Raw genomic sequence first — 26,555 nt, 5'->3', positions numbered from 1 at the left:
AATATGAAACACCGAAAAAATGCGAAAAGCCATACAAAAAGAATATAAAAGTAATCAAAAATAACTGATGAGACCATGGGTGCAATTAACCAGAAAAAAGATAAGACCTTCTAGGAGAAACTGTTGAGAAAAACAAAGAAAAAGAACAAGAGGGAAGTAATTATATATTGGGGGTTCTGCCTCATTCTTATGTGAAATCTACAATGCAAATCGTAAAATTTCAGAACTTTTTACGGGTAAATTCAGTTAACTTCAGCCAGATCGTTTCTTCACAACGTTTTAGGGGTGAGTTTTTGACTGCATTTTAAGGGTGAGATTTAAGACATTTTTGTACAAGCGGATGCTTTTTTCGAACGATTTTTTGTAAAATACTGGGGGTCCTGGTTCATTCTTATGGGAAATTTACATCAGAGTTGGCAAAACTCATAACTTTTTCAGAACATTTTAAGGGTGAGTTTTTTGGCTCAATTCGTCTTACGTACTTCGGACACGGTTGGTCCACCAGAACATTTTGGGGGTAGTTTTCTGGCTTCTTTGTGCAAGTGACTGCTGTCTTCTTTAGGGGTGAGTTTTCTAGCTCACTTCAGTTCATTTCGGACATAAGAATTTTTAAAGGGTGAGATTTAGCAATTTTTTGTACAAGCGGATGCTTTTTTCGAAGGTTTTCTTGTAAAATACTATGATTTATATTAATTTTTTTTGGAAAATTTACATGGGAAATCCTAAAATAATTTTCTGCAAAATACAAAATACAAATACATGGTTATGTGGTGGGGTTTCTGATTCACTTCAGTTCACTTCGGGCATGGAAACATTTTAAGGTTGAGATTAAATTTTTTTTGTGCTTCGGGTGCTTTTCCCGAATGGTTTTCTGTAAAATATTGAGAAAACTGGTTATGTAGTGGGGATTCTGGTTCATTATTATGCAAACTTTACATAGGAAATCCCAAAACTTCAGAACTTTCTCAGAACATTTTATGGGTGAGTTTTCTGGATCAATGTCTTTTTGACTGCCATTTTAAGGGTGAGACTTAAATTTTTTTTATGCAAACAGATGCTTTTTTCGAATGTTTTTCTATAAAATACAGAGAGAGGTGATTATATAGTGGGGGTTCTGTCATTCTTATGGAAAATTCACATGGGAAATCCTAAAATTTTAGAATTTTTTCAGAACTTTTTGGAGGTGAGTTTTCTGGATCAATGTTTTTTTGACTGCTTTCCTGCAAAATACTGAGGGAAGCAGTTATGTAGTGAAGGTTCTGGTTCATTGTTCTGGAAAATTTGATTGGGAACTTTCTGAAATTCTTCAGAACATTTTAGGGGAGAGTTTTCCCTCAATTCGGCTCACTTTGAACATTCTGAGTCCACCAGAATGTTTTAGGGGTGAGTTTTTTTGTACAGGTGACTAGTTTTTCTGTTAAGGGTGAGTTTTCTGCCTCAATACTGTTCGCTTCGGAGATGGTGAGACTATCTGAATTTTAAGGGTGAGTTTTCTGGCGTTTTCGTGGAAATAAATGATTTTTTCGATCAATTTTCTGCAAAATATTAAAGGAAGTTTTATGTAGTGGGGTTTCTGGTTCATTTTTATAGGAAGTTTACATGAGAGATAGCAAAATTTCATAGCTTTTTCAGAACATTTTAGGGGTGAGTTTTCTGGCTCCGTTCTACTCACTTCGTAATCGGTCGATCCATCAACGCGAATTAGGGGTGAGTTTGTGTACTTTTTTCTACAGGTGACTGCTTTTTTAGACAGATTTTTGTACAAGTGATCGCTTTTTTCTTTAGGGGTGAGTTTTCCAACTCATTTCGGATCACTTCGGACATCAGAGTTCATCAGAACGTTTGAGGGGCGAGTTTCCGGGATTTTCTATGCAAATCAATGCTTTTTTCGACTATTTTTCTGCAAAATTTTATAATTTTAGAATTTTTTCAGAACATTTTAGGGGTGAATTTTCTGGATCAATGTTTTTTTAACTGCCTCCCTGCAAAATACTGAAGGAAGTAGTTATGTATGTAGTGAGGGTTCTGGTCCATTGTTCTGGGAAATCTAATTAGGAACTTTCTGAACTTTTTCAGATCATTTAAGGGCGAGTTTTCTGGGTCAATTTCGCTCACTTCGAACACGGTTGATCAAACAGAACGTTTTAAGGGTGAGTTTTCGAGCTTCTATTGGGCAGGCTACTGCTTTTTTCTTTAAGGGTGAGTTTTCTGAATCACTACTGGTCACTTCGGACATGATGAGTCTATCAGAATTTTAGGGGTGAGTTTTCGGGCGTTTTCGTGCAAATAAATGATTTTTTCGACTAATTTTCTGCAAAATACTAAGGGAAGTACACATGTAGTGGGGTTTCTGGTTCATTCTTGTGGAAAATTTATATCAGAGATTGCAAAATTTGAAAATTTTCAGATCATTGTAGGGGTGAGTTTTCTAGCTCAATTCATCTCGTTTCGGACACGGTCGGTCCACCAAAACATTTTAGGGGTAGTTTTGTAGCTTTTTGTGCAAATGACTGCGTTTTCCACTTTTTTTATGCAAGTATTCTCTAGTTTCTTGTGCAAACGGAAGCTTTTTCGAATTTTTTTCTGTAAAATACTGAGAGAAGTGGTTATGTAGTGGGGATTCTGTTTCATTCTTTTGCAAAATTTACACTGGAAGTCCCAAAATTTAAGAACTTTTTACGGGTAAATTCAGTTAACTTCGGCCAGGTGGTCCTTCACAATGTTTTAAGGGTGAGTTTTTGTCTGCATTTTTGTGCAAGTGAGAGTTTTTTTTCTTTAAGGGTAAGTTTTCTGATTCACTTCAGTTCATTTCGGACATGGGAACAATTTAAGGGTGAGATTTAAAAGTTTTTTCTGTAAACGGATGCCTCTTTCGAATGTTCTTCTGTAAAATAATGAACGCAGTGGTTATGTAGTGGGGATTCTAGTTCATGCTTATGCAAAATTACATGGGAAAATCTCAAAATTTGAGAATTTTTTCAGAATATTTTAGAGGCGACTTTTCCGGGTCAATTCAGCCACTTCCAACATGGTCGTCCACCAGAACATTTGAGGGGTAGTTTTCTGGGTTTTTGTGCAAGTGACTGCTTTTTTTGATTTTTTTTATACAAATGTTTTCTGTTTCCTCTAGGGATGACTTTCCTGGTTCATTTCGGGTCACTTCGGACATGGTGGGTCCATCAAAATACTTAGGTGTGAGTTTTCGGGTTTTTGTATGCAGATGAATACTTTTTTCGACGATTTTTCGACAAAATATTGAAGGAAGTAGTTATGTAGTGGAGGTTCTGGTTCATTCTTATGCAAAGTTTACATGGGAAATCGTAAAATTTCAGAATTTTTTCACATTTGAGGGGTGACTTTTCTGGCTCCGTTCGGCTCACTTCGTACACGGTCGGTCCACCAAAACGATTTAAGGCTGAATTTGCAGCTTTTTTCTACAGGCGACTGCTTTTTTATACAAATGATTGCTTTTTTCTTTAGGTGTGAGTTTTCTAAGTCATTTCGGATTACTTCGGGCGATCCACCAGAACATTTTAGGGGTGGTTTTCTAGCTTTTTTGTCCAGTGACTGCTGTTTTTAGACTTTTTATTCAAATGGCCTCTGGTTTCTTTAGGGGTGAGTTTTCTGGCTCATTTCGGGTGACTTGGAAATTATGAGATCCTTAGAGTGCTTAAGGGTGAATTTTCAGCTATTTCTATGCAGTTGAAGGCTTTTTCGACTATTTTTATGCAAAATACTGAAAGAAGTAGTTATGTAGTGGGGGTTCTGGTTCATTCTTATTGGAAATTTACATGGGAAATTGTAAAATTTCTTAATTTTATCCGAACATTTTAGGGGTGACATTTCTGTCTCCGTTTGACTCACTTCGTACACGGTCGGTCCACGAAAACAAATTAGGGGTGAGTTTCCGGAATTTTTTCTACAGGTGACTTCCTTTTGTACAAATGACCGCTTTTTTCTTTAGAGGTGAGTTTTCTAATTCATTTCGGAACAGGGAATGTTTTTTCGACTGTTTTTCTGCAAAATACTGGGGAACTGGTTATGTGGTAAGGGTTCTAGTTCATTCTTACAAGAAACTTACATGCGAAATCGTAAAATTTCAAAACTTTATCAGAAAATTATAGGGGTGAAATGTTTGGCCCAATTCGGCTCACTTTTAAGACGGTTGGTCCATTAGAACATTTTAGCGCTGAGTTTTCGGATTGTTTTGTGCACGTGAATGTTTGTTTGACTGCTTTTCTGCAAAATATTGAGAGAGGTATTTATGTATGTAGTGGAGGTTCTAGTTCATTCTAATGCAAAATTTACTTTGGAAATCGCAATATTTCTGAACTTTTTCGAAAACTTTTAGAGTTAACTTCGGTCCTTCACAATGTTTTAGGGGTGAATTTATTGGCTTCTTTGTGAAGGTGGCATTTTTTTGTTTGAGGGTAAGTTTTCTGGCTCATTTCAGTTCACTTCGGACATGGGAACATTTTAAGCGTGAGATTTAGGAATGTTTGGTACAAGTGGATGCTTTTTTTGAATGTTTTTCTGTGAAATACTGAGAGAAGTGGTTATACAGTGGGGCTTCTGGTTCATTTATATGGAAAATTTACATGGGAAATTCTAAATTTTTTTAGGGGTGTTTTCTGGATTACTTCGGATGACTTCGAACAGAGTCCATTAGAATGTTTTAGGGGTAAATTTTCGGGCTTTCATGCAGATGATTTTTTTTGCCGACTAAGACACTAGATATTGAAATAAACAAATTATAAAAAAAATTCAGGGAAAATAACAAATAAATCAAACATGTAAAGATGAAGTGTACAGTCGTAGCTTTAAAAAATGAATGAATAAAAATTACTGGAGCAAGTGAAGGCAAGAGAATCAGTAGAAAGGAGTGAATAAAACAAGAATATGGACAAGGAAAAAGACTAAAAGAAATTGAGCGAAAAATCAAAAGATTAAAGGAGACTAAAATACTAAAAGTAGGAGACAAAAGTTTTTTTTTTCAAAAAAAAGGAGGGCAAGGAAGACAATAATTTCAAAGCACTTTTGGACCAACTACTTTTGTTATATTCTGCATGAGAACGAAAAGGTTGGTCAGAACAACTAAAAAAAAAACAAGAACTTACGGAAACAAAAGTAGAGAATATTAATATGATCCAGTATATCATAACATACATTCACGTAAAAATATAAAATATTTCACGCTGCACATTTCAGGAGAGATTTATTCAACCATCTCGAAGTCATCAATTTCTAGCAAATCTCAGCAAACCTGTTTCGATAAGCATTATATCATCTTCACCGTGATAAAGTAGACTGAAAACTGCTGCCGACCTAATAAATAAACTACTAAAAACCAGACAACAAACAAAACGACATAGAAAACCTGTCTTTCTGTGTTTCACACACAGTCCAATTAAAAGTACATAAAAGTATCACTGTTGCTCGGAAAGTGCTTTAGAATTTTACAGTAGATATAACAGCGAATATTAAGCTACAAACGCCAAGTACAATATTGTTAAGCAAAAAATAATAAACTACCCTAGAGTCTGTAAAGCCACTACATTTGAATCAAATTTGCCGCACCACCCATTTTTTCCCCAGAAATGCAAATTAATATGCTCCGTTAATGGGCCTGCAATTTGGCGCTCTAATACCGAATTTACTGCATTTCTGCCCTTAATTACACGACACTGCACCCAAGCATGCGAACCCCCACGAATTTATTCCTTTTAATAACACCCACGCCCCCACCCCACCCATCACTCAGCAATTTCGCAAAAATAAGTCCGACATGCTCCGTAACAACTTCGCCCCATTTTAATTATTTATTCAATAAAAACTTCCGACTTAAACGGGATTTCCGTCGTGCGACAAATTTCTGCATATTAAATTACTTTGACACAGGCAAATAATAAAGTTCATCCCCGCGTTTAATTAAGAGCAATGTCGCTGCCCTAAAACTGTAGCAAAATAACCGGAGTTTTACTATTACAGCGCTATTAAACCGAAGGTAAGCAAGGCCGTTATTTTAAGCATTCGGACAAACCTGAAATTTATGTGGGTTAGTCTTTAATAAAATAAATCAACACACTCCAGATTTCGGGCCGAGTATCCTTTTTAATAAAGTCCTTCATAAACTGTGTGTGCTAACTAGTCTCGAGGAGCCCTCGAATTTCCGCGCCGGAAAAATTAGATTTTTGCTCGGCTGAAAATGTCGCCCTTTGGCAACATTTTCTTGGGGGGAAATCCTTTGTGTACCAAAGGGTTAATCCAAGAAGAGAATGTTGCAGCACACTTATAAAATATGCTAATGGTGTGCGGCTTGAAGATAAGAGTATTCGAGTAAACCGGAGCATCTGCCAAAGCTGTCACGTGGTTCTCGCCAAGATCGATTATGGCTGTAGGAAAGTAGTCGAAGGAGATAACAATTTCTTTAAGTAAAGTAACGTTTGAGGAGGTCAAGAAAATGATAGGAAAATGGTGTTGATTTATGGAGGAATCTCCCATCTGACGATTTATCACCGAGATTATCGCTCCAGCCGCTGGATGATGAAAGTGTTAGTCTCGAACGTGAACTATTGTAAAAAAAGTTAACATCAAATGCGAGGTGGTTATTTTTGTGTAGGCGATATTTACCCACTCAACTGAAAAACTTCAAGGCATGTCTACAAAAACTTACTTTTATTTTTTGGAATTATTTTCAAATTTCGGAGTTCAGACAAAGAAATTTTCCATCAGCTTCACACAGAAATTTAAATTTTACTCAAAAATGGCGGAAATTACAAGATGATAAATTATTTTAAACACACAAGAGTCAGATATTTGTGGATACCTAGACGTGGAGCTACATATTTTACAAGAAATAATGGATTTATTCAAATGTGTATTGATATCTTGCCAAAATAACAAATCTAACAGAAGTTAGAATGAAGATAAATGACCGGGCCAAATTTAATTTCTTGGACAAAGACCCTGTTTTGTTCGTTATTTGAAGAGATACAAACAGGAAAGAGAGATTCCTGAGGCTGGAAATATGTATTTCTCAAAAATGGCACATTTCCAGACTGATCTGTAGAATTTTAATTTCTGTTAAATACGGATAAAAATTCTTTAAAGACGCATATTTCAAAAATTTCCAAGGTATTTAGGCGTGGAGTCACGCATTTTGGAAGAAACAATGTCATTCTTCAAATAAATGTTGATGTATTGCTAAAATGAGAAGTCTAAAACACATTACATTTAAGTTGGATGACTGAATTTTCCTGAGCTTTATTGGATAGAGATACTGCTTTTCTTTCATTATTTGAGGAGATACGACAAAAATAAGCACATATTTATGATCTTGACAAAATTTCCGGATCGTATAAACCAATTTTAATTTATTTATTTTTCAGTCAAAATGGTGGAGGCGCCGGGATAATAAATTAATTTAGATGCACAAAATTCAAATCATTTTAAAATACTTTGACGTAGAGCTGCATATTTTGCAAGGAATCTTGGAGTTGTGTAGGATATTCTTACATCTAATCAAAACAACAAATCTAAGGCCGCAAGGATACCACAAAAATTGGGAATTGTTTTTAAAAAATAAAACAGAAACATAAGAGAAATCAAAATTCGAGCCAATTTTTAGGAAAAAAAATTTAACCCAAATTGATGGAGTTTTAACTCTGCGTTGTCAATTAATTATTAATTATCTCTTAATTTTGATTATTCGCTATCTTTTGTATCCCGTATTTTGGATATGTTCTGGTCTCATGTTTAAAAAAAAATCTGAATTTTGACGATGTTTGATTTATTTATTATTTTCTCAGAATTTTTGCATTTTGTTCTTGTTTTATGTTTCAAAGAATTTTCCGAAATTTTGCATTCTGTCCGCAATCCTAAATTTGTGGTAAACTTCCCGGCTTAGATTTGTTATTTTGGTTAGAATTCAAAATATTCTGAATAACTGTATGATTCCTTGTAAAATATGAAACTTCACGTGAAAGTAACTTATAAATATTTCGATCTTATGCATCTAAAATAATGTATTATCCCGGCGCCTCCACCATTTTCGGTAAAAAAGTTTGTCTATACGATTCGGAAATGAGTCATAAATAGAAGAATTTTTCTCAATAAAATCTAAATAAAATTCACTCATTTGTATCTGTCCAACCAAATAAAAAATTATACAATTTTACACCAACTTGTTTTTCCATAAAAATTGTCTCAAATTTTGATTTTTGGCCATCCTCTTTTTGTATCCCATTTTGAATTTGTTGTAGTTTCATGTTAAAAAAAGTCTGAATTTTAACGATGTTTGACTTATTTTTTAAATATCCCCTGAATTTTTGTATTCTCCTCTTGTTTCATTTTTCAAAAAAAAAAAAATGCGAATTTTTGTATTCTATCCGCAGCGTCAAATTTATGGTGACTTAGCCAGCTTAACTTTGTAGTTTTGTTAGACGTACAAATATCCTGAATGAATAAATCTCTAATTCCTTGAAATATATCAAAGTAGTTTAAAAATATTTTAATTTTGTGTATCTAAAACAATTTATTATCCTGGCACCTCCACCAATTTGAGCAAAAAATTAAAATTGGTTTATACGATCCGAAAATAATAAAGAAAAGAAATTTTTCTCAAGAGCTTGAATCTGTGATTATTTTTGTCGTATCTTTTCAAATAATGAAAAAAATTGTGTTTCCATCCAAAAAAATTCCATAATTTGTCTTGACTTTAATGTGTTTCCAATTTCCCATAAACTCGATATATATTTAAAGAAATACATTATTTTTTTCAAAATACATATGTAAGTCCATAATGAATTAGGTTTCTCCTAAATTTTTGAAATGTGCTTCTTAAAATTATTTTTCTATTGTGGCGCCTCCATCATTTTTAACTATTAAAGATGTTCAAATCAAATTGTTCTTATTTAATTTGCATCTCTTCGAATAAATAATAAAACCGAGTGGCTATTGAAGAAATTAAATTTATTCCAATCGAACCCAATTTATTTTTCGAGAATTATACAATTGTATACCGACTGCTTTTGAAGTTTCAACTCCTTTGTTTTCGTATTATAGAACACGTATACGACGCGTGCCGAAATGGGATGTCGAGTTCGACCCCGACACCGACACCGACACCGACAGCAACACCGGTCTAAACTGAGTCTGAACATAGGCATGTAAAGCCGAGCTATATTTTTATACCATATTATTATCATAATTAGATTTTTCTAAATGACAAATAAATAAAAAAAATATATTTTATAATAAACAACAATTGACAATGGATATTACCTTTAACTAACCCAATCATCATCATTAATTATCATTTTGTCGAAAAATACAAATGCAACATATTTTGGGTTTTTATTATTTTTTAAGACAAATTTATTGAAAAACAAGTCGGCATAAAATTGTATAATTCGGAAAAAATAAATCAGGTTCGTTTAGAGCAAATTTATTTCCTTCGATAGATACAAATGATCAATTTTTTTAAGATTTTATCTTAAAAAATAGACACTGTTTTTTTTATTATTTGAAGAGAAATGACAAAAATTAGTACAGATTCATGATCTTGAGAAAAATTACTCTAATTATGACCCATTTCCAGATCGTATAGGCCAACTTTTTTTTTTTTACTCAAAATGTGTGGAGGCGCCGGGATAATATATTACTTTAGATGCACAAAATTAAAATATTTATAAGATCCTTTGACATGAAGTTCCATATTTTACAAATAATTATTTTATTTATTTAGAATATTTTGAGATCTAACCAAAACGAAAAAAATAGGGTGGCAAGTTCACTACAAATTTGGCGCTGCGAACACAATACAAAAATTCGGATTTTTTTTAATGAAACAGAAACAGAATGCAAACATTCGGAGAAAATAATAAATAAATCAAACATCGTCAAAAATATATATTTTTTTAACATGAAACCAGAACAAATCCAAAATTCGGGATACAAAAGAAAAGAAAGCGAAAAATCAAAATTAAGACAATTTTAGGGAAAAACAAGTAAAGAGGTATAAAATTGTAGAATTCGGAAAAAGTAAATCAGGTTCGATTTGACCAAATTTGTTTGTTTGAATTTTTTAAGATTTTATTGAGTTTACCTTAAAGGATACAGAGACTGGTCAGAAAAACAGCGACGACTTAAAAGAAAATAAGAACTTACGGAAACATATTTTGACACCTAACCAAAACAATCGGTCTAAGCCGGCAAGTTCACCACACCCTGATGACATAATACAAAAATTCAGAAAATTCTTTTTGAAAAAGAAAACAAGAACAGAATGCAAAAATTCGGAGCATATAATAATTCATACATCGTCAAAATTTAAATTTTTCGTAAACATGAAACCAGAACAAATCCCGAATACGGAATAGAAAAGAAAAGATGGCGAAAAATCAAAATTTGAGACAATTTTTAGGGAAAAACAAGTCGGTATAAAATTGTATAACTTGAAAAAAATAAAATCAGGTACGATCTGGCCAGATTTATTTGCTTCGATAGACACAAATGATGGAATGTTATTAAGATTTTATTGAGTTTACCTTAAAGGATAGACACACCGTTTTTTTCATTATTTGAAGAGATACAACAAAAAGAAGTACAGATTCATGATCTTGGGAAAAATTGCTCTAAATATGATCCATTTCCGGATCGTATTGAACAAATATTATTTCTATTTTTTTTACTCAAAATGGTGGAGGCGCCGGGATAACACATTACTCTAGATACACAAAATTAAAATACCTAGAAGATCCTTTGACTTAAAGTTTCATATTTTACAAAGAATCATACGTTTATTCCGGATATTTTGACATCTAACCAAAACAACAAAACTAGGGTGGTAAGTTCACCACAAACTTGACGCTGATGACATAATACAAAAATTCGGAAAATTCTTTTTGAAAAATAAAACAAGAACGGAATGCAAAAATTCTGAGAAAATAATAAATAAATCAAACCTCGGCAAAATTCAGATTTTTTTGTAACATGAAACTAAAACAAATCCAAAATTCGGGATACAAAATCGAAGATGACGAAAAATCAAAGTTAAGACAATTTTAAGGAAAAGCAAGTCGGTATAAAATTGTACAATTCTGGTTCGATTTAATCAAATTTATTTACTTCGATAGGCACAAATATTCGAAGTTTTTCAAGATTTTATTCAGTTTATCTTAAAGGATAGATACACTGTTTTTTTTTTTTTCATTATTTGAAGAGACCCGACAAAAATAAGTACAGATTCATGATGTTGAGGAAAAAATTCTCCATTTCCAGATAGTATAGGCCAACTTTTTTTATCCAAAATTCATATATTTTTGAGATTCTTTGACATGGAGCTGCATATTTTACAAGGAATCATGTAGCTATTCAAGATATTTTAACATCTAACCAAAACAACAAATCTAAGTCGGCAAGACCACCACGAATTTGGCGCTGTGGTTAAAACAAAAATTCGGGAAATTCTTTTTGTACAATAAAACAAGAACAGATTGCAGAAATTCGCAAAAAATAATAATAAATCACACATCGTCAAAATTTAGATGTTTTTTAAACTTGAAACTAGAACGAATCCAAAAACGTGATGCAAAGGAAATGTCGAAAAATCTTTTTTTTTTTAAACAAGTCGGTATAAAATTGTATAATTCCCGAAAAATTATTTTTCATTCGAAGAGATACGAATAAAATGAAGACAAATCGTACAAAAATTAATTCTTTGTTCAAGATTTAAAAATGATGGACAGCCCAGTATAAAAATATTATTTTGAGATGCACATTATAAAATTTTCTAGGACACATACTTCGTTATGAAGTTAAACATTATGTAAGAAATAATGTATTTCTTCAAATATATCTCAATATCATAGGAAATCCAAAACATATTTGAATCAAAATAAATTATCGCATTTTATTATGATTTGGTTGTGCTTAACTTAATGGACAGAGACACTATTTTTTTCATTATTTGAAGAAATACGACAAAAACAAGCAGAGATATATGATTTTGAGGAAAGTTCCCCTAATTATGACCCATTTCTGGATCGAATAGAAAAACTTTAATTTTTGCTGAAAATGGTGGAGGCGCCAGGTCAATTTATATATTACTTTAAATGCGCAAAATTAAAATATTTTTCAGATACTTTAACGTGGAGCCGCATATTTTACAAAGGATCATGCATTTATTCAAGATATTTTAAGATCTAATCAAAACAACAAATCTAAACCGGCAAGACCACCACAAATTTGGCGCTGCGGACAAAACACGAAAGTTCGAAAAATTCTTTTTGAACAATAAAACAAGAACAGAATGCAAAAATTGGGAGAAAATAATAAATATACATCGTCAAAATTCTGATTTTTTTTATAAACATGAAACCAGAACAAATCCAAAACACGGAATACAAAAGAGAAAATGGATAAAAATCAAAATTAAGACAATTTTAGAAAAAAGAACAAAATTGTTTAAATAGAAAAAAGTAAAATCGGCTCCGATTTGACCAAATTTCTTTGCTTTGATAGATACACAAATTATCGAATTTTATTAAGACTTTACTAAGCTTCACTTATTGAATAGAGACACGGTTTTTTCATTATTTGAAGAGATACAACAAAAATTGGCACAAATTCCTCTAATTATGACCTATTTCCGGATCGAATACACCAACTTCAATTTTATTTTACTCACGAAAAATCCACCGGTCAAACCAGAACAAATCCAAAATACGGGGTCGAAAAGACAAGATTGCGAAAATTCAAATTTTGGGACACTTTTTAGGGACAAATGAATCAGTAATATAATTTATAAACGTATAGATTTTTGTAATTTCTCTTCGATAACCAATACAAACATTATCGGCATCCAGGAAGAGCAGAAAATGGCTTTTCATCCACTTTATTTTCACCACGAAACTATACTCAGTGACATGGAAATCAGAACACCCAGTAATAGTAACCATATTTTAATAATTTTTGATATATTTATGTGGTTATTACGGCAATATAAGTAAACGATCAAAATTTGCAGTGATTTAAAAACATTAGGTGTTAATGGTTCCGGACCAAAATTTTCCAAAAATTCAGTTTGAAATAAAATTTTTCGAATATACATCTCGAAAATTGACATTTTTCATTTTAACAGTTCTGGAAAAATTATCGAAATTTTTGAAAACATGAAACCCAAAGGTGTAATCTACAAAAACCAGTTGTAATCTACAAAAAAATGTCTTTGAGTAATTTTCGATTCATGCTCGAAAAATGGTGAAAAAGTTTATAGGAGGGTACTAAAAATTTGAAATTTTTGAAAAGTTGCTTAAAAATACTGACAACAATTTTGCCATATAAATCTCGACAGCTTATTTAAAAACAGAAAGTATTAGTGCCCCCGGATTAAAATTTTCGAAAAATATGGTTTGATACTGAGGTTTTTGCCTCTAAAATTAACATTTTTTCCTATGATAAATCCTGGGAAAACTGTTGGAATTTTCGAAGAAATGGAACCGAAAATGACTTCTACAAATCTAATTTCATAAAAAATGCCCTTGGCCAATTTTTGAAATGTTCGAAGGAAAAAAACGGTTGTATTTTAGTTATTTTTTTCGGTAGTTTCGGAGATTATCTTAATTATCGTAGCAGATACTAGCCCCGCCCACCCGCCCTTTTTTTGAGGGAGTGTCATTTGCCAGAATAAGATTTTGTTGAGCTTAACTTATTGAACGGAGACACTGTTTTTTTTTTTTTCGTTAATTCCTTTAACTATGAGCCATTTTCGGATCGAATAAACCAATTTTAATTCTATTTTACTCAAAATAGTGGAGACACCGGGATAATAAACTATTTTAGATATACAAAATTTAAATATACTTTGACTCGAAATTGTGTATTTTACAAGAAATCAAGCGGTTTTTCAGGATATTGTAACATCGAACCAAGATCACAAATCCAATATAAGTAAGATCAAGATAAACGCTGACCCGCAATTATTCTGCCCTCGTATTGCATCGACCGATCAAATGTACTTAACAGGTAAATATTGAACAGCTAGAAAAAATCCACCAATCAAGTGAAAACACGTTTAAAATGGTAAATTTGTATAGGAAAAATCGACTTTGCAATTACGCCCCGCCCTTCGCTCTGACAACGAATGAAAAATTCATCACGACTGAGATCGGGCGGATGGGTGGGACATCTCTCTTGTTTTGTTTCTTTTTAATTAATACATTTAGTTTTCTTTGTATAACACGATTCCTTAAGAAGATATTTCACATGGTAATTTCTCGTACAAAAATAAGGATTTTACAATTAAGCTCCACCCCTCGGCTTACGACGAATAAAAAAAACATCAGAGTTGAGATAGGGCATGTGGGCGGGGCTTATATTTTGCCTTTATTTTTCTGAAATACATAGTGATCTGTTCACAAGAAGAAACTTAGAACGTGGTTAAAAATGGTGCATTTTTGCAAGGAAATATGGATTTTGCAATAATCGGGTGTAGCTTCCATTTTAAACAAGTTTTAAGTTTCATGTTGTGAAAAGAAGTCTACACATATTAAAATACAAAAGCAAAATGTAAGCCCACCCACCCGCCCTTTCTCGATTGTAATGATTTTTTTTATTCGCCGTGAACCAAGGGGGCTGCAAAATACTTATTTCTTTACAAAAAATTAAAAACATGTTTTGAGTATCCTATTCAAAGAATATTATGTATATTAAGACAAAAAGGCAAAATATAAACCCCGCCCACCCACCCCATCCCAATTGTGATGATTTTTTTTCTTAGAAACTTAAAAAACACACGTTCAAAATGGTAAATTTTTGTAACGAAATATAATAGATACACAAAATTTAAATTTTTGTAAGATATAAATCCATTAAAATTAAGATCAAGATAAATGCTGACCCGCATTATTTTTCCCTCGTACTGCGTCGACCGATCATACGTACTTAGCCAGTAAATATGTGAACATATCCAAAATACGGAACACAAAATAGAAAATTGCGAAAATTCAAAATTTGGTACACTTTTTGGAAACGATTTATTTGTAAATAAGGTATAAAGTAATAACTTACAAACGTATAGATTTTTGTAGTTTTTTTTTGGGCAACCAATACAAACATCGGCATCTGTAAAGCCCAGAAAATGGCTTTTCATCCACTTTATTTTCATTACGAAACTATATTAACAAGCCAGTCTGCTGCTAATATACAGGCGTAATTAAAGAATGGTTCCAGAGAGATAATAATTTACTCTAATAAATTTATTACTCCATTAATTTATTCTAAACTGTGCTGCTGAAATACTTCATAATTAAATTCAGGCTCAAATTAATATCAAAATACCTTTTTAATCACAGATAAACAGCAACGTCTCAGTTGTATCCAACCATGAATAAAACATCCACCGATTAATAATTAACAGCCCACAAATAAACACCCGGATCAAAATTATCGATTCACGTTAAACATGCATCGTTTGATATTTGATTTAACGAAACTACCGCACCGATTGCTTTAAAATTGGCTACAAAACCGCTGAAAAAACATAAAATATTTATCGCCCCATAAACACCCACAACCCTTTCGGTGTCTAGGATAAAGACGCGAATCTCTGCCCAGCGGCTGTACTCCTCGTTAATTCTTGTAGCCGCCGCTGGTCTATTAAATGGATTAAAATGGTCATCACTCCGACCCGTAATTACCGCATTAACTGTTAATTCCGCCCTAGGAGCTTCATTTTCTTGACTAGTACATTCGGGGGCGACCCGGCTCTCGTTATTTGATTTAATTTCGTTTCGAAAATATTTCATTCGAGATCCGTTCGGCTTGATATTATTCAGGCACATAAAACATGGTAAATGCACACCATCAACAATGAAAGGTGTATTGTAAAGTCTGGCTGCCTTTGCCGAAAGCAATTTCGGGCTTATTGAGTCACAATTTACATGATTTACGAAAGTTAGAGCTCATGTTTGGTTTGTCAATGGTTTTTTTACGAACGACTCGAAGGAGGGGAATTTTCCAACTTATATTAAAATTATGCAAAATGTCGAGCAACTTTGTTAATAAGGAGAACAGGTTTTGGTAGTGGAGTTTCTGTATTTGAGGAGGCGGTGATGAGAAGGTTGAATGGAGTGGGAGGAAGAAGAAGTTTTCGATCAAATTTACAGCTGATATAACAATAGAAGAACCGGCTTTCACTAAATACATAAAATGAACAAAACATTGAAACTAAAATTCCAGCTATATTCATTTAAATAAAAATGATTAATATTTTCCAATTTTATTCCAATATTGAAAATCACAAACATGTTACTAATTTACTCTAGGGCACAATTTTCTCACTGAAAATTTTATCACACTTTGACAGTAAGCCGAATTGAAGCCTAAAATAAACGAGATTGTCACAAAATCTATACGTACCAAATAAATTTATATATCAAATTTCAGTTGTTCCACACACCCAAAAAAACAAAAATCTGGTAAACACGAAAATCCTTCCACTGGCGTCGCGACGTAAAATGCAGCCAGCTATTCATTAATTTGCACATGATGAATGGCAATGCATCACTCCGGAAATTCAAATTCCAGTATGTAAAATCGTTCAAATGGATTTTTAATTATGGTGCATTCGAAAAATTGTCGCTTCGGATTTGGCAGCTTTAATAAAAATTTGCTTGTAATTAACGCACTATGAAAATGTCAAGAAAGCTCCCCTGACCACGTCGATCAGCCCGAAAGTTTCGACTTGATGCAAAGTCTGAGGACGTCGGAAGTGGTGACCGCATACTTCAGAAGCTTGTTATAGTTGGAGGGAACTCTCCTAAAAATTTTTACTTTTTCCTTAAGTATAAAGCTTACACATGAGTTAATGTTTTGTTGAATTTTCAGATTTCGATCCTGAATTGTTTTTAAAATCGATTAGGGATCGATATTTGGTTTTAAGGATGTGTAAGGTGGATTGGTTAATGGTGATAAGATTGTTGATAAAATTCGAAAAACAATTCCGCACCAGACTGGAATCGATTATAACTTTGGCCAAAGTTTTGCTTAAAGTTACGTGAAATATGGGTCATCAGCCCACACAGTGAGTGCAGATTAAAAAAAAAAGCCAGGAAGAAATTATGTTGCTTTAGGTACAAACACTGATGTGGAATTTAAAAAATCGGTTTAAAAAATGTGTACAGTAATTTTGATTTTATCAAATCAAATTTATGAAACAGCAATATTTTTAAAAAATATTGAACACGAGCACAATTAGATATTATTAAAAATTGCTCGCCAGATAACTGTTAAGAATACAATTTTTATTGTCCAAAAAAGGTTAATCCCAAAAATTAATCGAATTATTATCTGCTAAAGTTCATGATTTCTCCACGTTTCATGACCCCTACAGTTTCCGTCTGTTTGTCTGTATGTCTGTCTGTCTGTCTGCCGTCTGTGTTGATTTTTATTATAGCTTATATCCGAAATTACAGCACCGAAAACGATAATTAAAATTTGTCTGATCATACCCAACAACAAAAGAATGAGATTATTTCCAAATTTTACAACAGTAAATGTTATTTAAATTTTATAGAATAAAGTACTCCTCCATTTGTCGTTTATAAATCCATGTTGAAATTTTACCCTATCTATCCTGATTTTTGGAAAAAAAAATGTATTTCGTATTGATTTTTCAACTTTCGATTTCCCAATTTTTCGATTTTTCAGTCTTTCCAATTTTCGAATTTTCAGTTTCTTGATTTCGAAATTTCCGATGACCCAGTTTACCGATTCTTAAATTTCTCTTCTCAATTTCCCGATATTTCAATTATTCTCTTTTTAATTAAATTAAGTTTGGGCCTTTCTAAATTTTGGACTTTTCGATTTCTTGATTAACCGAATTTTCAACTTTTCGATTTCTCAATTTTTGGCTTTTTTTGATTTTAGATTTCGCAGTTTTTCGATGTTCCGATTTCTCGACATCGTCTCGAGTCTTGATTGTTTGATTTTTCATGTTATACATTTTTCAATTCCTCAATTTTTCTTAGACTTTCCAGCTTTTCGATTTTTCGCTATAGGTATCAATTTGGAATTTTTCAGTATTTTATTTTTCAATTTTTCGATTTTTCGTTTCGATTTTTTAATTTTTCAATTACTTGACATTTTACTCTTCGGATTTTTTAAATTTTAGATTTTCAAAATTTCAATTTTTCATGTCCCAAATTTTCCGATGTTTTAAATTTTAGATTATTGGATTTTTCGATTTTTCGGTTCTTCTATTTTTCTATTTTCCATTTTTGCGAATTTTTAAATTTTAGATTTTTCAATTTTTTATTGTTTCTATTTCTCAGTCGTCTTCGATTTTTCAAATTCTCCGTTTTATATTTTTCAATTTTCAATTTTTAGTTTTTTGATTTTTCGATTTTGTGGCATTTCAATTTCTTGATTTCTCGATTTTTCGACCTCTCGATATTTCTATTACTCGACCTTTCGATGTTTCGACTTCTCAATGTTTCAATTTTTTGATTCATCCGTTTTACGATTTTTCGGCTTCAAGGTTTTCGATTTTCCAACTTTTCGACTTTTCGATTTCTTGATGTGATTTTTTGATGTTTCAATTTTTCAATTTTTCGATATCCTAATTTTTCGCCATTTTCAATTTTGGGATTTTTCAATTTACAATACATTTTTCAATTTTTCAATTCTTCAATTTTTCGTTTGTTTTAATTTTCCCCTATTTTTTACATTTTAATTTTTTTATTTTTCAATTTCTCGATTTTTTGTGTTTTCGACATTTCAATTTTGGTATTTTTAAATTTCATGATTTTTCAATTATTCGATTTTTAAAATTTTGGATTTTTCGATTTCTCAACACCTCGTTTTTCAGATTTTTAATTTTTTTTCAATTTTGCGATTCGTTGATTCTTCGAATTTTGAGATTCTCCAGTCCTCGATTTTTTGATTTTTCAATTTTTCAAGCTTATGATTTATTCAAGTTTTTTAAATTATCAATTTTTCGATTTCGAGTTCTCGATTTTTCAATTTTTCGGTTGTTTCGACATTTCTGTCTCGGACTTTTTCAATGTTTTGATTTTTCAATTTTTCCATTTCATGTTTCGACCTTTTCATTTTTCAATTATTCGATTTTTAAAATTTTGGATTTTTCGATTTCTCAACACCTCGGTTTTAAGATTTTTAATTTTTTTTCAATTTTGCGATTCGTTGATTCTTCGAATTTTGAGATTCTCCAGTCCTCGATTTTTATATTTTTCAGTTCTTCGATTTTTCTATTTTTCAACTTTACAATTTTTCGATTTTTTTGGGTAATGGATTTTTCAATTCTTTTTTCTTTCTTAGATTTTTAGTTTTTCAGTTTTTCGATAGAGGTATAGATTTATCATATTTCAAGATTTCTGTTTTGCAATTTTTTCAATAATTTAACTCTTCAATTTTTCGATTCTTTGATTTCTCGATTTTTCGATCATTTATTTTTTCAATTTTTTAAATTTTAGATGTTTCAAATTTTCAACTTTTTATTTTTTTTATTCTATTTCTCGATTTTTCGATTTTTCAGTTCTTCTATTATTCTATTTTTAATTTTTTTGAATTTTAAATATTAGATTTTTAAATTTTTTTCGACTTTGCGGTTTTATATTTTCCAGTTTTTCAATTATCTCGATTTCCCGATGTTTAAATTTTTTGATGCTTCAATTTTTCGATTCATCGCTTTAACAATTTTTCAATTTTTCGATTTCCCAATGTTTCAACATTTCAACTTTGGGAATTTTCAATTTCTTAATTTTTCGACTTGGTTTTCTCGATCTTTCAATTTTACAGTTATCAATTTTTTTTTTCTATATTTCTGTTTCGGAATTTTTCAGTATTTTGATTTTTCATTTCGATTTTTTGATTTCTCGATTTTTATATTTTTCAGTTTTTCGAAATTTTTCAACATTTTAATTATTCAATTTTTTAAATTTAGATTATCTGATTTCTCGATTTTTTTTATTTTTAGTTCTTCGTTCTTTCTATTTTTCAATTTTTGGAATGTCACACTTTAGATTTTTTGATCTTTTGATTTTTCGATTTCTTAATTTTTCGGTTTCTAAATTTTTCGATTTTTTAGTTTTTGGAGGTTCCAATTTTTCAATTTCTGGATTTATCGAGTTTTCGATTGTTCGATTTATCCTTTTTTAAATTTCAAATTTTTCAATTTTGCGATTTTTATGCCAATTAATTTTCTCTATCCACCCATATTTCAATTTCTCAACGTTTCGATTTTTCGGTTCATTGAATTTCCGATTTCTCAGATATTCGATTTTCGCCTATTCGGTTTTCCAATTTTTCAATCTGCCGATTTTTAAACTTCTCGATGTTTCAATTTCTCAACGTGTCGACTTTTCGATTTTTGAAATTCTAAATTCTTCAATTTTTCGATTTTTCAATTTTTCAGGATTTTGACTTACAATTCAATTTTTTAAATTATCAATTCTTCCACTTCAATTTCTCGATCGTTCAATTTTTCTGTTCTTCAACTTCAATTCGATATTTTTGTTTCAGAATTTTTCAACATTTTTATTTTTGAATTTTTTGATTTCTCGATTTTTATATTTCTAGTTTTTCGGAATTTTTCAACTTTTTATTTTTCCGAATTTTTAAATTTTAAATTATTCGATTTCTCAATGGTTTTATTCTTCAGCTCTTAGGTTTTAGGTTTCTCAATTTTTCAAATTCGTGGCTTCAAACTTTTTGATTAGGTACTCAACTTTCAAATTTTCAATTCCTGGATTTCTATTTTACCATTTTCGGCTTTTGGATTTTTAGATGCTTGGAATTTTCAATTTTTGGACAATTTCCCGCTTTTTCGGCATTTCAGTTTTAAGATTGTTCGTTTTGGCGATTTCTCGATTTGTTTCTGTCTTTCAGTTTTTTGTTTTTATTTTTTGACTTTTTGATTTTTACATTTTTCGATTTTACGATTCGATTTTTTGATTACTCGATTTTTATATTTTTTAGTTTTTCAGAATTTTTCAACGTTTTCTTTTTCGACTTTTTAAATTTTAGACTATCCGATTTCACATTTTTTTTATTTTTCCGTTCTTCGATTTTTGTATTTTTCAATTTTTCCTTGTATGTTCTATTTTTTGAATTTTTCGGTTTTTCGTTCCGATTTTTTAATTTGTCAATTTTTTGAATCTTTCTCTCCGCAATTTTTTTTAATTTTAAATTTTCAAATTCTCAATTTTTCGATTCTTGAAATGTTAGATTTTTTTAGTTTTATATTATTAAATTTTTCGATTTTCCTATTTTTCTTTTTTTCGAATTTTTAAATTTTAGGTTTTTCACTTTTTTGTTGTTTGGATTTCTCGGTCTTTGAATTTTCTATTTTTCGGTTTTTATGTTCCGATTTTTAAATTTTTTAGTTTTTAATTTTTCGATTTTATGCCGTTCCAATTTCCCAATTTTTCTATTTTTCGACCACTCGACATTTCGATTTTTCGACTTTTCAATTTTGATATTTTTTAATTTCTTGATTTTTCAGTTTTTCTAATCAATTTTTCGATTTTTGTAATTTTTCCCAATTTTTCTACATTTTTCAAATTGTTCTATTTATCGATATTTAAATTTTAAATTTTTCAATTTTCCGATTTTCGACTTTTCGGCGTTTCGATTTTTAGATGCTTGGAATTTTCAATTTTTGGATGATTTCCCGCTTTTTCAGCATTTCGGTTTTAAGATTGTTCGTTTTGGCGATTTCTCGATTTGTTTCTGTCTTTGAGTCTTTTGTTTTTATTTTTTGACTTTTTGATTTTTACATTTTTCGATTTTACGATTCGATTTTTTGATTACTCGATTTTTATATTTTTTAGTTTTTCAGAATTTTTCAACGTTTTCTTTTTCGACTTTTTAAATTTTAGACTATCCGATTTCACAATTTTTTTATTTTTCCGTTGTTCGATTTTTGTAATTTTCAATTTTTTCTTGTTTTTTTTGATTTCTCGATTTTTCAGATTTTGGAATTTCTCCATTTTTCAACATTTCAATTTGGGAGAATTAATTTTCGATTTCTGCGTTTTCCAATTTTTCGATATTTTAGTTTTCATATTTTTTGATTTTTCGAATTTTCGAGGGAGTAAATGGATAAATTTTGATTAACGATTTATCATGCTTACAATAAGCCTAAAACGTCTGCAAGATTTCTGACCACCAGAGTTAGCAGTTTCAAAACTAATTACAAAATGTTTCCATACATTTTTTTTTTAATTTGGAATCAAGACGGATTCATAAACTACACGTGTAGGAGTATATTATTTTATAAAAATTTCGATGTCTCGATTGTTCGATTGTTCAATTTTTCGGTTCCTCGAGTTTTTGATTTGTTTTTTTTTTTAATTTAAAAGTTTTCATTTTTTCAATTTTTTTTTTCGATTTTTCAATTTATACCATTTCAATTCCTCGATTTTTCGATTTGTCGATCCCTCGACAATTGATTTCTCAATTTTCGATCTGTCGGAATTTCGATTTCTCGATGTTTCAATTTTTTAATTTCTCGATTTTTAAGTTCTTCGATTTTTTTTATTTTTTATATTATTCCATTTTTCAAGTCTTCAATTTTTTGCGTATCTAAGTTTTCGATTTGTCAATTTTTCGACTTCTCGGGTTCTCGATTAATCAATTTTTTCATTTTTCCGCTTTTCGATTTCCTGATTTTCCGACTTTTCTATTTTCCCATTTTTCAATTTCGATTTCTCATTTTTATTTTTCAATTTTTCGATTCTTCAATTTTTCGGTTGTTAGATTATCCTCTTTTCTGATGTTCCAATTTTTCAACTTTTCGATTTTCCACTTGGATTTTACAATTTTGAGATTTTTTATTTTTTCGATCTCAACTTTTCAATTTTTCGACTTTTCAATTTCTCGTTTTTTCGATTTCAATTTTTTGATTTTCTCATTTCGCGATTTCTCAACTTTTAGATGTTTTAATTTTTCAGTTTGCGAATTTATTTATTAGTTTCTCGAAATTTCAATTTTGAGATTCTTCAGATTTTTTGATTTTTCAATTTTTCAAACTTTCAATTTCTCGATTTTCCATTTTTCGATTGCTCAATTTTTCGATATTCCATTTTTAGGATTTTTCGGTTCTTCAATTTCTCGTTTTCTCAAATTTTCATTTTCCATTTTTTTTTATTTCTCGATTTTCCGATATATCAGTTTTACAATTTTTCGATTTTTATATTTTCCTATTTTTCAAATCTTTAATTCTTTGCGTTTCCAAGTTTTCAATTTGTACATTTTTCGAATTCTCGACTTCTCGACTAATAAAATTTTTCATTCTTCGATTCCTGTTTTTTGATATTTCAGTTTTGGGGCTTTTGTAGTTTTTTTATTCTTCCATTTTAAAATTTTTCAACTGCTTGAGTTGCCAATTTTTCAATTTTCCGATTTTTCAAATTTTCAGTTTCTCATTTTCGTTTTTCAGTTTTTCGATTCTTCAGTTTTTCGATTTTTAAATTTTCCAATTTTTTGATGTTTCAATTTTTCAACTTTTCGATTTCCCAATTTGTCAACATTTTAGTTTTGGGATTTTTCTATTTTTCAATTTTTTGATTTTTCGATTTCTCGATGTTTCAATTTTTCCATTTTCCGATTTTTAAATGTTCCCATTTTCAACTATCCGATTTTTCAATTTTCCGACATTTCAATTTTGGGATTTTTCAATTCTTCGATGTTTCAGTTCCCCAATTTTTCTGTTTTTCAATTTTTTGTTGTTTCGATTTGTTCATCTTTCGAATTCTCGAATTCTCGTTTTTAGATTTTTCGGTTATTGAATTTATCAACTTCTAAAATTTTTGATTTTTGGATTTTTCAATTTTTCGATTTCTGAATTTATCGAAATTTCAATGTTTCGATTTGTCAATTGTTCAATTTATCGAGTTTTTGCTTTATGGATTTATTTAATTTTAAAGTTTTTATTTTCTAATTTTTTAGTCTTTCGATTTTTTGATTTTGTGCCATTTCATTTTCTCCATTTTTCGACCTCTCGACATTCGACATTTCGACTTCCCGATTCATTCTATGTATGTGTTAGAAATATCATGTAAATGATTTGTCTGAATACCCCCACCAACAATAGAATGACGTCATATCCAAATTTTATAACTCCTCCACTTGTGGTTTACGATTCCCTATTGAATTTTATCGTAGACATCGAGATATATGGAAAAAAAATGTTGCCTAATTTTAGATTTTTCGGGTTTTCTATTTTCCGATTTCTCGAGTTTTCAACTGTCGATTTCTCACTTATTTTATTTTTCAATTTCTCGATTTTCCGATTTTTCAATTTTTTATTCTTCAAATGCTCGATTTTTAATTTTTCCATTTTCAAATTTTCAATTTTCAATATCAGTTTTTAGAATCCTAGATGATTCGAATTCAACTTTTCCATCTTTCGACTTTTCGATTTCTCGTTTTTATGATTTTTAATTTCTTCATTTTTCCATTCATTCAAAACTAATTACAAAATGTTTTCATACATTTTTTGTTTAATTTGGAATCAAGACGGATTCATAAACTACACGTGTAGGAGTATATTATTTTATAAAAAAAAAATTTCACATTGTTGGTAGGGATGATCAGACAGAGTTTGGTTAGGTTTTTTCCATCATCGACATAGACAGACAAACAGACGAAAACGGGGGACGTATTTTTTCGTTCTCTAGATATAACTAAACGTCGAGAAAACATAAAAGTGGCTACAATACTTGCTATAATAATTAGATAATTAACAAAATGACGTCATCGATTTTTGAGAGACATGAATCGACGAATTGGAAGCTTCTACGGTCCACGATAACCTTAAATTACGGTTAAAATTGTCGAAGCGATCGGTTCCGAGCTTCGAGATTATCTCTCTGATAAATATGTAACAAACGAGGGAAACGAAAATTTAAACTTTCATATTCTACGAGCTGTGAAGCGCCACCCAATAAACGAAATTTGATATTTGCTAAAATGACCCAGAATATCGCTTTTGCCGACTGACAGTGAAATAAAACAGCGAAATAAAAACACATCGGATTAGAACCGAATAAAACTCGCAACACCGCTTTCATAATTTCAAACGATAATTTTGTTAATAATAAATTAATATAATATATTGGCACATTTATTCACATATTTTACACAATTTGGACGTCAATTTTTATTTATAATAGGGTCAACGGCTAAATGTTGTTAGTTGTTAATTGAACATCATAAAGAATTTGCTAACAAGATGCCGAAAGTCTTAATGACTTGAGAATTTAAGCCATAAATATCACAGCTATTCGAGGGGTTTAGGGTGTTTATTCAGGTTAAAACTTCCGCTTCACTTACAACAATAAAATAGAAGAAAGTCAGTGGAGACTTAATAAATTTTGTACTCGTGTTTCAAAATATTTAACTTTGGCTTTGGTAAAGCAGTTTTGTAAACAGCGGCTTAATTTTCATTGTACTTAGTTCAACAAGACATCTTTTATCTTCTGTTACGAGATACTTCATTTAAAACTTACTCTGATCTAACCTTCTCGAACAACTACAAAGTCAAGGAAATATGAATTTAGACATTTGCCAAATGGCGCTATTACAATATTTCCCTTAGCTATCGCCCCGAGCTAAAAACCAGCGGAATAATGTTCAAGTTAAACCGTTCCGACTCACATAGAGAATGTTTTAGTTGTCATGAATTCAACCTCCAGCCAGTATCTACATTACGAGGTCAAAGCTTTATCCAGAAAGTCACGTACCCTGTCAGAAAAACATATTTAAAAACATGAAGCTGTCGCCCCGTCTGCGTCAAAATTTAATTACGAACCCGCGACGCTGACAATTTACAAAAAATAAAAAAACAATAAGAAAAATTGGCCCCCACTCTCGCGATCGGTGTCACACTCCCCCTCCGCAAGCATCAGCAATCTCCTCACCACGTCGATCAGCTGCGAAAGTTTCAACTTGATGCAGACCCTGAGGACGTCCGAGGTGTTGACCACCGGTCTCACTAGCTTGTTGTAGTTGGAGAGGAGGTCGTCGTAGAGGCGTTTGGCATCAGGGTTCCCGGCCACAGCACCGTGCACTACCAGGGCCGACAGCAGCCAGGCTCGCAGCGTCTCGGCGGCAGAAGGAGGCATCCCGACGCGGCACCGCGGCACTCTGGAGCCACACTGCACACACGACGCTCGATTCGGACAGACGATGCCTCTGCCACCCCGCCCGAGCGCGCCGAAACGACGTGGACGTGGACGAGGCATTTCGCCGGAAGGATTAAGATGCTGAATTATCTTTTTCTAATTGAGAGTGTGACCCGGGCGGCCGGAGGTGAGGGGAGGGGATGGAATTTGGGATTTGGGACGCGGGCCAGGAAGTGAAAGTGGACTTATAGTTGAGGGATGGGGTGCAGTAGGGTGGATTGGCCGGGGTAAAGGGGTGGTGGACGGTTGAAGGGGTTGATGGGTTGTTTAAGGGTGGTTCTGGACGCGTTATCTCTCACATTTGTATTGTTATTTTAATAATAACGATTTCTACAGTAGGTAATATTA

At 31.5% G+C, this 26,555-nt stretch overlaps 1 protein-coding gene across 1 annotated transcript in view; it reads right to left on the bottom strand.

Moving 5' to 3' along the window:
* Nucleotides 1-26,158, bottom strand: part of Nachralpha4 (nicotinic Acetylcholine Receptor alpha4) — a 313,703-nt gene extending 287,545 nt beyond the window's left edge. The window contains exon 1 of the mRNA XM_064074499.1: nt 25,944-26,158. Within this exon, the coding sequence (XP_063930569.1) occupies nt 25,944-26,147 (204 nt within the window). The 5' untranslated portion in view covers nt 26,148-26,158. The remainder of the gene's footprint in view (nt 1-25,943) is intronic.
* Between the last annotated feature and the right edge of the window lie 397 nt (nt 26,159-26,555).

This window comes from Zophobas morio, unplaced genomic scaffold, assembly GCF_036711695.1.
Source record: "Zophobas morio isolate AGI-343-1 ecotype UQ-CSIRO unplaced genomic scaffold, CSIRO_AGI_Zmor_V1 ptg000054l, whole genome shotgun sequence".
Lineage (NCBI taxonomy): Eukaryota > Metazoa > Arthropoda > Insecta > Coleoptera > Tenebrionidae > Zophobas > Zophobas morio.
This window is presented reverse-complemented; position numbering and strand designations above follow the sequence as displayed.